The sequence below is a fragment of the Lithobates pipiens genome, unplaced genomic scaffold (genome assembly GCF_037356315.1).
Source record: "Lithobates pipiens isolate NorthernLeopardFrog02 unplaced genomic scaffold, aLitPip1_a1.2 Scaffold_13, whole genome shotgun sequence".
Lineage (NCBI taxonomy): Eukaryota > Metazoa > Chordata > Amphibia > Anura > Ranidae > Lithobates > Lithobates pipiens.
This window is the reverse complement of record NW_027507718.1, coordinates 537,903,246-537,916,780: the sequence shown is the minus strand read 5'-3', so window position 1 is coordinate 537,916,780 and position 13,535 is coordinate 537,903,246. Positions and strand designations below refer to the sequence as shown.

Sequence of the window (13,535 nt, the reverse complement as noted above, 5' to 3'; positions counted from 1 at the left end):
CTTTGGATGGCAGCATTTGTTTACCCCAGTTGTCTTCCAGGCCTACGAGAGATGGAAGATCCTCCAGGACACTTCCATTTCTGTGTTTCCTCTGTCCGGAGAAGATGAGGTGCCTGGAACATAGGAACTGAAGTGTCCTGGAGGATCTTCTTTTAACCTGTAACCTGGCAACCTTTTTTTCTGACCTTGGGGAGGAACTCCATATTTCACAGGCTGTCCTAAAAGACAATTGGGGTAAACAAATGGCGCCATCTAAAGCCCCAACACTGTGTCGTCTGGTGATATAGTTTGGCTGTAAGGACTCTGTGAAGGGTGGCCATTGCAGACCCTATCCAGGCCACCAAAGGGGGAGGGGGGGAACAGGTCTCCTACCTGTAAGGAGGGAGGGATCTTGTGGCCAACATAAGAAGGTGAGGAGGGGCCAGCAGGCAACAATCCCACTTCCAGGACCACGTATGAGAACTGGTTTTCCCTCCAGGGTAGGTTCCACGCCACACATCTCCTCTGCACAGAAACGGAAATGTCCTGGGAGGATCTTCTTTTAACCTTTAACCTGACAATCTGGACCCTGGGGAGGAGCTCCATCTCTCATAGGCTGTAGTGGAAGACGATTGGGGAAATGAAATGCCGCCATCTAAAGTCCCATGAATGGGTGATTTGGCGACACATACTGTAGAAAATACAAACTACGCCATCTGAAAATGACAAATATAGAAAGACACAGATATGGAGGTGTCTGTAGTGCATGTTTATTGTTCTTTACATGCAGAGATTTGTAAATGATCAATCCAGAGATTTTCAGATTTTATTGCACTAAACCCATTTCCAGCATTCTTAGGAAGCCCCGAACGCACATTTCCAGGATATAGCCGTCCTTAATAAAATCTCTTATATTATAAAATTACATTTGTCACAGAAGAGCTGAACAGCTAAAACGATATTGCACACAAATTATTGACATCACTAAAAGCACGATGAGTACCGACAATTCATCTCAGATTTTCCTATAATCTTCTAAAGTACCTTTAAGTTTAAACCCTCAGCAAGTGCAAGAAAAGGACGGCAATTACTGCAAGATCTGAGGTGTTCAATTTATACACCCCACCCCCTTAATGTTTTTCCCAACAATCCAATAGGCTGAGCCCGATGGCTCATGGATGAGGGCCATTAAGAATCCTGCTTTTCCCCTTCTTGGGAGCTGCAATTCCTGGCTCTTGGGTCGTCACACAGCAGCAACTTACCCACCAGGCGTAGGTTACAGCTTCAGGACATCTTATGCTGCATCGGAAGTGATCTAGAGGGGCAGATTGTTCAGAAACCACAGATGTATGTAATAACAAATGGCTCCCCGGGGAGTAATTCATCTCATCATTTCTTGCCGTTTCATTTATCCAACTACAAATATGTGACTTGTGTAGTAGGTATGGCACATTTTTTTTATGGTTTCAGAGGCATAAGCTGCAATTCTCTGAATATGCAAATCAGCAGATGGTCTCTCTCTGTGTAGTGTAACCCAATGACAGCACACTTATTTCTGCCCCCCAGGGCTGAGATCAATGCTCTGCCATTCTTCCGAGAACCCGTTTTCATTAAAATTCTTATCTACTCTTTGAAGACCAAAGGAAACTACCCTGAGATCTTCACAATGGTTGGCACTTCAAGGCTAACCATAGGAACATTACTATTCAGGAACATAGCTGCAAGGTTAGTGTTTTCCTACTGTGTAAACTTTGGGATGCACCTTGTCTGGTGACGACATGGTGAATACAACAAAACAGAAATGACTGGCCTGAGATCTGCACCCTTTGGAAGGTACTGCAATAAAAAAAAAAAATAAGATCAAACAGAACTTACTGACCAGGCCCGACAGGTACACCCATTGCAGCACCTTCCAAATCAATACAACTAAACTGACCAGGCCCGACAGGTGCACCCATTGCAGCACCTTCCAAATCAATACAACTAAACTGACCAGGCCTGGGATATGGCCCCCCCCACTGTAGCACCTTCTAATCACTGTAATGGACATCAGACCAAAATGACTGGCTAAGCCTAAGATACGCAGTCACTGGAGCACCTTTCAATCAATGCAATAAAGGATAAGTTCACCTTTAAAAATAAACTGAACATCTTTTTGCAGGTAAAAAAAAAAAAAAAGCTGCATGTGTTATTTTTTTTTACTTGGAGCATGGAAAGCATTGCACCCATAATCAGCAGATCGGGGGTGCCATACAGGACTCATGCAAACTTCTCAGTGTATCTGTGTGCTCATACCCCATATGGGCAGACAGATACACGCTGACAGGAAGAGACAAAACAACCAGATTGCTTAGCCGTGCCATGGTCGTTCATTGATACTACAAGCCGACAGCCACAAAGGCTGTTTGGACATATTGATTTCCATTCAGAGAGGACTGTGAACGAATGGTGTGGCCAGATGGGCGGAGCCTCGCATGGCCACATCTTATTCAAACAGTGACAGCGGGCACCCAGAGAAGATGCCTGACTACTGTCACTGGGGAGGGGGGTAGAGGAGGAGAGGCTGTATCTGCTTGAACATGTTACATGTTCTACCCTTAATGCAGGTGGAACATGTTCCAAAAAGCAAACTTATCAAACTGACCAGGCCTAAGATCTGCCCCTCCCCCCATTGTAGTATCTTCTAATCACAACAAAAAACAGAAGTGACTGACCAGGCCTGAGATTTGCCCCCCATTAGAGTACCTTCCAATCAGTACAACTAACACCAAACAGAAATGACTGACCAGGCCTGAGATCTGCCCCCCATTAGAGTACCTTCCAATCAGTACAACTAACACCAAACAGAAATAACTGACCAGGCCCGAGATCTGCCCCCATTGGAGTGCCTTCCAATCACTACAATTAACACCAAACAGAAATGACTGACCAGGCCCGAGATCTGCCCCCATTGGAGTACCTTCCAATCAGTACAACTAACACCAAACAGAAATGACTGACCAGGCCTGAGATCTGCCCCCATTGGAGTACCTTCCAATCAGTACAATTAACACCAAACAGAAATGACTGACCAGGCCTGAGATCTGCCCCCATTGGAGTACCTTCCAATCAGTACAACTAACACCAAACAGAAATGACTGACCAGGCCTGAGATCTGCCCCCATTGGAGTACCTTCCAATCAGTACAACTAACACCAAACAGAAATGACTGACCAGGCCCGAGATCTGCCCCCCATTAGAGTACCTTCCAATCACTGCAACTAACACCAAACAGAAATGACTGACCAGGCCTGAGATCTGCCCCATTGTAGTACCTTCAAATCACTACAACACCAAAACAGGAATGACTGACCAGGCACCTGAGAGCTGCACCCTTTGCTGCACCTTTCAATAACAACACCAAACGAATGGCAAGGCCAGAGAGCTGCACCCACTGCAGTACCTTCCAATCAAATCACTTAGAGGATGATTTACATAGCTGTATGAAAGCACCATCTAAGTCACTTGTGAAATGAAGTATTGCCCAGTCATTGTGCAATAAAAATAACTTAAAAGCTAAATTTAAAAAATTAAATCTTAATCTCTACTTTAAAAAATTATCCATAGCTATAAAAACAAGACAAACAGCTTTACAGAGGAGTCTGAACATGTAAGTGAAGCCTAATCTAAGACCTCTAGTGTCATACACATCATAAAATCCTTGCCCAGTGGTTGGCTGCAGACGCTCCATCAGACGAGGACACGCCCTCATTTCTATCGTTCTATGCAGAGACAGACATCCTTCCAATTGGAGTATCGTCAGAGAACTTCACACACATTTGTGGCTCTCTATACAGAAGAGGATTTTGTATGAAAGCACACAGGAAGTCCCTTGAATGCCTCATGTATGGAGGGGAAACAGAGGGAAGTCACCAGCACTCCGAAAATGAGTTGGGAGGATTTATTCAGAAGACGTAATGTCCTACGGCCAACATTTGGGGGCCTCGCCGAGTTACATTCCCTTGGGTGACAACTCAACAGAAGTTATACACAGCCAATGGTAACCCATAGCAACCAGAGTCCCCTCACTCTCCAAAGACATCACAATCTGGCCAAAACAAATGCAAAAAAAACTATTTTATGGTTGAACTGGATGGACTTGTGTCTTTTTTCAACCCAATTATGTAATAGCTCTTATTATTCATATGATGCCACCTACCCATGTAAACCTAACACATGGCACCCACCTTACTATGCCCCCTCATGGATTCCCTCAGATGTTCTGATTTTGGAAGAGTAGACAACGGACTCACTGTTGTTATGCAACAAAAGCCCCAGTTATAGTCCGTTGCTAGTATACCTTACATACAGTGCCTTGAAAAAGTATTCACACCCCCTGAAATTTTCCACATTTTGTCATGTTACAAGCAAAAACGTAAATGTATTTTATTGGGATTTTATGTGATGGACCAACACAAAGTGTCACATAATTGTGAAGTGGAAGGAAAATGTAAATGTTTTTTTATAAATAAGGAAGTATCTGAAAAGTGTGGGGGAAGGGCATTTGTATTCAGCCCCCTTCACTCTGATACCCCTAACTAAAATCTACTGGAACCAATTGCCTTCAGAAGTCACCTAATTAGTAAATAGCGTCCACCTGAGTGTCATTTAATCTCAGTATAAATACAGCTGTTCTGTGAAGCCCTCAGAGGTTTGTTAGAGAACCTCAGTGAACAAACAGCATCATGAAGGCCAAGGAACACACCAGGCAGGTCAGGGATGAAGTTGTGGAGAAGTATAAAGCAGGGTTGGGTTATAATAAAATCTCCCAAGCTTTGACCATCTCATGGAGCTCTGTTTAATCCATCATCCGAAAATGGAAAGAGTATGGGCACAACCGCAAACCTACCAAGACACGGCCGTCCACCTAAACTGACCGGGCCGGGCAAGGAGAGCATTCATCAGAGAAGAGCCAAGAGGTCCATGGTAACTCTGGAGGAGCTGCAGAGATCCACAGCTCAGGGGGGAGAATCTGTCCACAGGACAACTATTAGTCGTCTCTCCACAAATCTGCCCTTTATGGAAGAGTGACAAGAAGAAAGACATTGGAGAAAGAAAGTCATAAGAAGTCCTGTTTGTAGTTTGTGAGAAGCCATGTGGGGGAGGGGGCAGCAAACATGTGGAAGAAGGTGATCTGGTCAGAGGAGACCAAAATTCTACTTTATGGCCTAAAAGTAAAACGCTATGTGTGGGGAAAACTAACACCGCCCATCCCCCGAACACACCATCCCCACCGTGAGACATGGTGGTGGCAGCATCATGTGGTGGGGATGGTTTTCTTCAGCAGGGACAGGGAAGCTCGTCAGAGGTGATGGGAAGATGGATGGAGACAAATACAGGACAATCTTAGAAGAAAACCTGTTAGAGTCGGCAGAAGACTTGAGACCGGGGCGGAGGTTCCCCTTCCAGCAGGACAACGACCCGAAACATCCAGCCAGAGCTACAATGGAATGGTTTACATCAAAGCATATTCATGTGTTAGAATGGCCCAGTCACAGTCCAGACCTAAATCCCATTGAGAATCTGTGGCAAGACTTGAAAATCGCTGATCACAGACGCTCTCCATCCAATCTGACAGAGCTTGAGATATTCTACAAAGAAGAAGAATGGGCAGAAATGTCCTCTCTAGATGGGCAAAGCTGGTAGAGACACCCCCAAAAAGACTTGTAGAGAAAGGGGGTTCTACAAAGTATTGACTCTGGGGGGCGCCATACAAATGCCCCTCCCCCACACTTTTCACATATTTATTTGTATCATTTATCATTTTCCTTCCACTTCACAATTATGTGACACTTTGTGTTGGTCCATCACATAAAATCCCAATAAAATACATTCGTGTTTTTGGTTGTAACATGACAAGATGTGGGGAATGTCAAGGCACTGTACACATGTATATTACATGCTATCATGTTTTCTGTTTGTTCATGTGGGTGGGATTATGAGATCATTAGGACATCATGGAGGGACTTTGGTTGCTATGGGTGACCACTGACTATACATGTTTATAGGAAGGGGACCCTACGAGGCCCTAAAACATTTGAATATATGATATTGTGTGCTGAATAAAATCTTGTACATAAAATTTTGTAGCGTCACTGACCACTCCCCCCCCCCACCTTTGCACCGCGCAATACATCACTACATGCGCACCCTTCTGAATCGCATGCGACCCAGCGCTGTCAGAACTGTGCAGCACCCTAGAAAATGTTAGTTATATGGAGGGAGAAAAGAACATCAGGTGAACGGAAGTTGGGCTCTGGGCTCCCAATCTCCCCTCTAGCTGGCTGCTCACCTAAGACCAGGGTCACCTGATGCTCTGCTCCCGAGTCTCCTCTCCTGCAGCAGCTGGTCCATGTCCCTGCCCGTATAATGCGGACGTTTCCTAATCAATAACCTCCAGATGTATCTTAGAATCCAGAAGGGCAATCTGTAACGGTAGAGCACGGGGGAACCGTTAAGGACCACTTGGCGCAGGCACATCAGCGGCACTCCATTAGCAGTTCCCCAGAAAGCGCACTAGCAAGGGACATGGGCTGGGGTGAGGAAATCTTGGTTCACATAGTAACAAAAAAAAACATACAGGATGGATTATAGGGGGATGGGGAAGGGGGGTTATGTTTTGCCCAGGCCTGAGAGCTGCACCCATTGCAGCTCCCTCCAATCAGACCACTCAGAGGGGAGATTTCCATAGCTGTACAAAAGCATAAAAAAATTCTACAGTCGCTGTGCTGCAAAAATCGAGTGCATTCCCATAGGAGGCTCAACAAACACACAGAACCCCCAAATGCTGCCAGCTAAGGGTATTTGTGACCCTGCGGTGCCAGGAGATTAGGAGGGTTGGGCCATGGATTATTATTAGTAATTAGCTCTCTCCTGACTGGCCAAACTCCTCCATGTTATACACATGATCTGAATTCTCATGGGTTTCCAGCCACACAAACTGGGCTACATGACAGGCAGAGAGGCATGGCCGCTCAGCGTATCTTGTATCTTCCAGTTCAGGGTGGAGACTGGACCGGACCCCAGGGCCAGCAAGTGCTTAGCTCTTCCCTCTCATTGGCTCAGCAGATAAAGTGCACATCAAGTCCTGAGAGACGTCCTCACTGCAGAGAGCAGGAATCCTTCTCCTCCTCCACCTCCTCCTCCTCCTCCTCCTCCTCCCCCACTTCATGGTCATCCTCGTCCTCGTTTTGTTCCGGATTCGTCTCTTCAGCATCCTGCAGCTTGTCCCTCAACTCCATCAGAAGGTCCCGACTCTCACCGGCTGGCAGGTTACTCAGGTAGTATTGAGGGGCAAATTCCACCAACCTGCAGGGGACAGAGGAGAGATGGGGTCAGTGAACGGCACGGTGGTCAGTGGCAGGACGAAGGCCCCCCACTTCCCTGCCGAGCCTACACAATACAGATGGGGCAGTATTGGGGTCTCTCTACTGCACACAAACTTCTATTTTCAGTTCTGGTTGGAGTGATGAAGTGTTGCCCCATGAGGAGAATACCCCTTACTTCCTGTTCTGGTGACACTCTCCAGACTGCATTCTCCTATATTCCTATGGAAGGAGATAATGCTCCATTACCTGAACATAGTATGGGGAGAGCAGGAAGGCCAGGCTCAGCCAGGACCCGCAGTCAGCAACCAATACAATCCTGGTCCACAACTGAATTAAAAAGGGGGTTCCCCTTTAAATGACACTGCACCTGGTGGGGGCAGGGGGGACAGAGAAAATCATTATACATTTATCAATTAAAAATATATGAGCTGGCATTCATCTCCTAGTAAGGGTCTCCTCTACAAACTGATGTCCGCCAACTTTCTGCACCACCTGGAGCAATTGACCTTCTGTACCATCAGAGGGCGGGGCTATGAGCTTATTTACCTTTAGAGGCAGGGCTACGATCTCCTCTACCACCAAGGGGTGGGGGTATTAACTTCTTTACCATCAGGGGGTGGGGCTATAAGCTCCTTCACCACTGGGGGTAGGGCAGTGATTCCCCATTACCAACCATAGGGCAGAATTACAATCTCTTTTGCCCCAAGGGGAAAATAGGATCTCCATGACCACCCAGAGGGTGGAGCTGTGAACTGGATTAACCACTTGGGAGTGGAGAAATGACCTGCTTTACCATCGGGGGCAGTTCTATGATATGCGTTATCAAGGGGTGGGGATTTTTTTTTTTTATAGCTCATTTACCATAAGGAGGCGGGGTTATGATCTCCTTCACCCCCCAGGGGGTGGGGCTATGATCTCCATTACCACTCAGGGGAGTGGGGCTATGATCTCCTTCACCACACAGGGGGTGGGGCTATGATCTCCTTCACCACCCAGGGGGTGGGGCTATGATCTCCTTCACCACCCAGGGGGTGGGGCTATGATCTCCTTCACCACCCAGGGGGTGGGGCTATGATCTCCTTCACCACCCAGGGGGTGGGGCTATGATCTCCTTCACCACCCAGGGGGTGGGGCTATGATCTCCTTCACCACCCAGGGGGTGGGGCTATGATCTCCTTCACCACCCAGGGGGTGGGGCTATGATCTCCTTCACCACCCAGGGGGTGGGGCTATGATCTCCTTCACCACCCAGGGGGTGGGGCTATGATCTCCTTCACCACCCAGGGGGTGGGGCTATGATCTCCTTCACCACCCAGGGGGTGGGGCTATGATCTCTTTCACCACCCAGGGGTTGGGGCTATGATCTCCTTCACCACCCAGGGGGTGGGGCTATGATCTCCTTCACCAAACAGGGGGTGGGGCTATGATCTCCTTCACCAAACAGGGGGTGGGGCTATGATCTCCTTCACCAAACAGGGGGTGGGGCTATGATCTCTTTCACCACCCAAAGGTTGGGGCTATGATCTCCTTCACCACCCAGGGGGTGGGGCTATGATCTCCTTCACCACCCAGGGGGTGGGGCTATGATCTCCTTCACCAAACAGGGGGTGGGGCTATGATCTCCTTCACCAAACAGGGGGTGGGGCTATGATCTCCTTCACCCCCCAGGGGGTGGGGCTATGATCTCCATTACCACTCAGGGGAGTGGGGCTATGATCTCCTTCACCCCCCCAGGGGGTGGGGCTATGATCTCCTTCACCACCCAGGGGGTGGGGCTATGATCTCCTTCACTACCCAGGGGGTGGGGCTATGATCTCCTTCACCACCCAGGGGGTGGGGCTATGATCTCCTTCACCACTGGGGGTAGGGCAGTGATTCCCCATTACCAACCATAGGGCAGAATTACAATCTCTTTTGCCCCAAGGGGAAAATAGGATCTCCATGACCACCCAGAGGGTGGAGCTGTGAACTGGATTAACCACTTGGGAGTGGAGAAATGACCTGCTTTACCATCGGGGGCAGTTCTATGATATGCGTTATCAAGGGGTGGGGATTTTTTTTTTTTTATAGCTCATTTACCATAAGGAGGCGGGGTTATGATCTCCTTCACCCCCCAGGGGGTGGGGCTATGATCTCCATTACCACTCAGGGGAGTGGGGCTATGATCTCCTTCACCACACAGGGGGTGGGGCTATGATCTCCTTCACCACCCAGGGGGTGGGGCTATGATCTCCTTCACCACACAGGGGGTGGGGCTATGATCTCCTTCACCACCCAGGGGGTGGGGCTATGATCTCCTTCACCACCCAGGGGGTGGGGCTATGATCTCCTTCACCACCCAGGGGGTGGGGCTATGATCTCCTTCACCACCCAGGGGGTGGGGCTATGATCTCCTTCACCACCCAGGGGGTGGGGCTATGATCTCCTTCACCACCCAGGGGGTGGGGCTATGATCTCCTTCACCACCCAGGGGGTGGGGCTATGATCTCCTTCACCACCCAGGGGGTGGGGCTATGATCTCCTTCACCACCCAGGGGGTGGGGCTATGATCTCTTTCACCACCCAGGGGTTGGGGCTATGATCTCCTTCACCACCCAGGGGGTGGGGCTATGATCTCCTTCACCACCCAGGGGGTGGGGCTATGATCTCCTTCACCAAACAGGGGGTGGGGCTATGATCTCCTTCACCAAACAGGGGGTGGGGCTATGATCTCTTTCACCACCCAAAGGTTGGGGCTATGATCTCCTTCACCACCCAGGGGGTGGGGCTATGATCTCCTTCACCACCCAGGGGGTGGGGCTATGATCTCCTTCACTACCCAGGGGGTGGGGCTATGATCTCCTTCACCACCCAGGGGGTGGGGCTATGATCTCCTTCACCACACAAGGGGTGTGGCTATGATCTCCTTCACCACCCGGGGGGTGGGGCTATGATCTCCTTCACTACCCAGGGGGTGGGGCTATGATCTCCTTCACTACCCAGGGGGTGGGGCTATGATCTCCTTCACTACCCAGGGGGTGGGGCTATGATCTCCTTCACCACACAGGGGCTGGGGCTATGATCTCCTCTACCACCAAGGGGTGGGGGTATTAACTTCTTTACCATCAGGGGGTGGGGCTATGATCTCCTTCAGAATCTTCTCGGTCTGACTCTCAGCACTCATGAACATGAAGGCAGACAGTACTTTATAAATAGCGCCAACATTGGCCGGGGAGAGTTCTTCAAGCTAATTGACCCAAGCAGACAATATATCGGGAAGTATTTCGGGGATGGGGGGGGTATCTGGATATTTCAGAGAATAAATCTCCCCCAATCTGTGTTTTAGGGACGGCCCTGAACACACCCCAGCAGGACAGGAGGGTGCAGAAGAAGGGCGGGGTCATGAATGAGGGGCACCCTGGGGGGGGGGGGGGCACTCACATTTCAGGGAGGATTTCGGTGGCCACACTGATACAGTTGTCCTGAGTGATGCTGAAGTCATGATAGAGGACCCAGGTCGGGGGAGGGGAGCAGCCATAATACACAGAGGAGGGGTGCAGATAGGCCACATGCTTGTGAGTGAGCATGACGTAGTTCCCTTGTCCGTCCACATCCCGAGCGGCCTGAAAAATGGAACAGCAAGAAATCATCAGTAAGAAATCACCCCCGTTATAGACCTATAGGAGGATATACACGCGGCTCTCCTCACCTTGAGGAATCCTCCGGACAGCAGGGCCCTGAGGACGTTCAGCATGCACTCCGGGTCGGGGAAGGATGGATCGGTCACTGGCAGTTCGATCCTCGTCATGGTGTCCAGCAGTTCATCGCGGAGCAGGTCAGCCTGGTGCAGAGCGCGGGGGCAAACCGCGGCATGGACGCACCAACTGTCCCCATCTACACAAAGAAGAAATGTGATGTTTCTACTCGCTGTGGCATTGATTGCTTGGAGTCCAATGAGAGAAATAGCAATTGGGGGACTGCTGGGTTATACCGCCGCCTTCAGAAAGGCCAAAATAAATAAATGGAGACCAGACCAGTATAACCCCTCCCACTACTAGCATCATAAACATGGGGGGGGGGGGGGGGTGCTTGTCCCTTAACCTCCCTGGTGGTCTGATTAGGTCAGTATTTTTGAATGTCAAAACGGTACATTGATTTGCATGGAAATTTGTTGTTTTATATTGTAGGCCTGTAATTACTTTGCATGGAAATTTGTTGTTTTGTATTGTAGGCATTTAATTATTTTGCATGAAAATTTGTTGGTTTATATTGTGGGCATTTAATTATTTTGCATGGAAATTTGTGGTTTTATATTGTAGGCCTGTAACTGATTTGCATGGAAACTTGTTGTTTTATATTGTAGGCCTGTAATTACTTTGCATGGAAATTTGTTGTTTTGTATTGTAGGCATTTAATTATTTTGCATGGAAATTTGTGGTTTCATATTGTAGGCCTGTAACTGTTTTGCATGGAAATTTGTTGTTTTATATTGTAGGCCTGTAACTGATTTGCATGGAAATTTGTTGTTTTATATTGTAGGCCTGTAATTACTTTGCATGGAAATTTGTTGTTTTGTATTGTAGGCATATAATTATTTTGCATGGACATTTGTTGTTTTATATTGTAGGCATATAATTATTTTGCATGGACATTTGTTGTTTTATATTGTAGGCCTGTAACCATTTTTCATGGAAATTTGTTGTTTTATATTGTAGGCCTGCAACTGATTTGCATGGAAACTTGTTGTTTTATATTGTACGCCTGTAATTACTTTGCATGGAAATTTGTTGTTTTGTATTGTAGGCATTTAATTATTTTGCATGGAAATTTGTTGTTTTATATTGTAGGCCTGTAACCGTTTTGCATGGAAATTTGTTGTTTTATATTGTAGGCCTGTAATTACTTTGCATGGAAATTTGTTGTTTTATATTGTAGGCATGTAATTGTTTTGCACGGAAATTTGGACACTGCAGGATCCTGGGGACAAGGTAAGTACCTGTACCTGGATACTGCAATGCAATCTCGAGTGTGGCTTGGGGGTTACCACTATTGGTACTTAAAATTAACCCCGAGCCACACTCGGGAATACCGCCAGGAAGGTTAATGGTCTCCAAGGATTACATGGTGACCACACAAATCCTAGTTTATTTCTCGTCCCTTGAGAGACCCAACTGTTTCCTGCCACAGCCCAATGGAGGGGTGGACAAAAGCAACACTACCAGGCCCCCCGCCCCCCCCAAAAAAATAAAAAAAAACAATAAAAAGAGGGTCTCTGCCTGTAGCTCAAACAGCCGCCTGAAGGACGTTACTCCTGAAGCTGGCATCAGAGAAGGCCAAAAGCTCCACCTGGTAGGACTGAGAAGGTGTGAGCAGGGGGGGCATATCTAGGAAAGAGTAGCCTGATGCCAAAGAACCCAAAAAAAAGGCCCCCAGATCTAGTGGAGTGCGCCTTGACAAGACAAGGGGGGGAACCGATCCTTGAGACATCAAGCTTGGATGAGTATATAAACCATGTACAGATGGTGGAACGAAAAGCCGGTTCACTTTTTTTTCGATGAACATCAGGAATAACAGACTTTCTGAAGGAAGCAGTAGCTGCTAGGAAAAACACAACGGACTATATAAAAAGAGACTGATGGCTCATCCAATTACAACCCCCTGAGGAAGTCATGTGACCCGGTGACGAAGCATGTAGGGCGGAGCTACATACACCGGAGGATGTCATCACTCTTGGGGGGGATGCTGGGAGACAATTATTGTATAGATACTGTGCATTAGTCTGGAGCTACTTTTATGCAACAAAGTGATTGTGTTGGGTGCTTGGGTAATGTGAGAGACTCTCTGCTCAAAGCGCTTGATTAAAGAGGAACTGCAGTCTGCTCACATAATCTGTAATAAAAACATCTTTGCCATTCCGAAGCTTCCCTCCAACCACTATTATTTTTACATATACTGCGATTCTGTACTTGCCAAAATATGCTGCAGAAGTCTCTCTCCACGGAGACTGGCTGCAGCCATTTTAACTGTGGGCAGCTGAAGCTGCTGCCTGTTCACTTCCTGGATTTACACAGAGGCACATCTCCAGCTCTCATTGGCCCTCTTATGACACACATCCCACCTCCCTTCCTGGCAAACTCTCACGAGAGTGAGAGAGAGAGAGAGAGCTGTGCATGATGTCATAAGCCTAGGCCAGTGATGGCGAACCTTGGC

At 48.0% G+C, this 13,535-nt stretch overlaps 1 protein-coding gene across 1 annotated transcript in view; it reads right to left on the bottom strand.

Moving 5' to 3' along the window:
• Positions 1–727: 727 nt before the first annotated feature.
• Positions 728–13,535, bottom strand: part of DQX1 (DEAQ-box RNA dependent ATPase 1) — a 38,256-nt gene continuing 25,448 nt past the window's right edge. The window contains exons 10-12 of the mRNA XM_077478246.1: positions 11,035–11,219; positions 10,767–10,948; positions 728–7,326 (exon numbers count right to left, since the gene is read on the bottom strand). Of these exons, the coding sequence (XP_077334372.1) occupies positions 7,119–7,326; positions 10,767–10,948; positions 11,035–11,219 (575 nt within the window). The 3' untranslated portion in view covers positions 728–7,118. The remainder of the gene's footprint in view (positions 7,327–10,766; positions 10,949–11,034; positions 11,220–13,535) is intronic.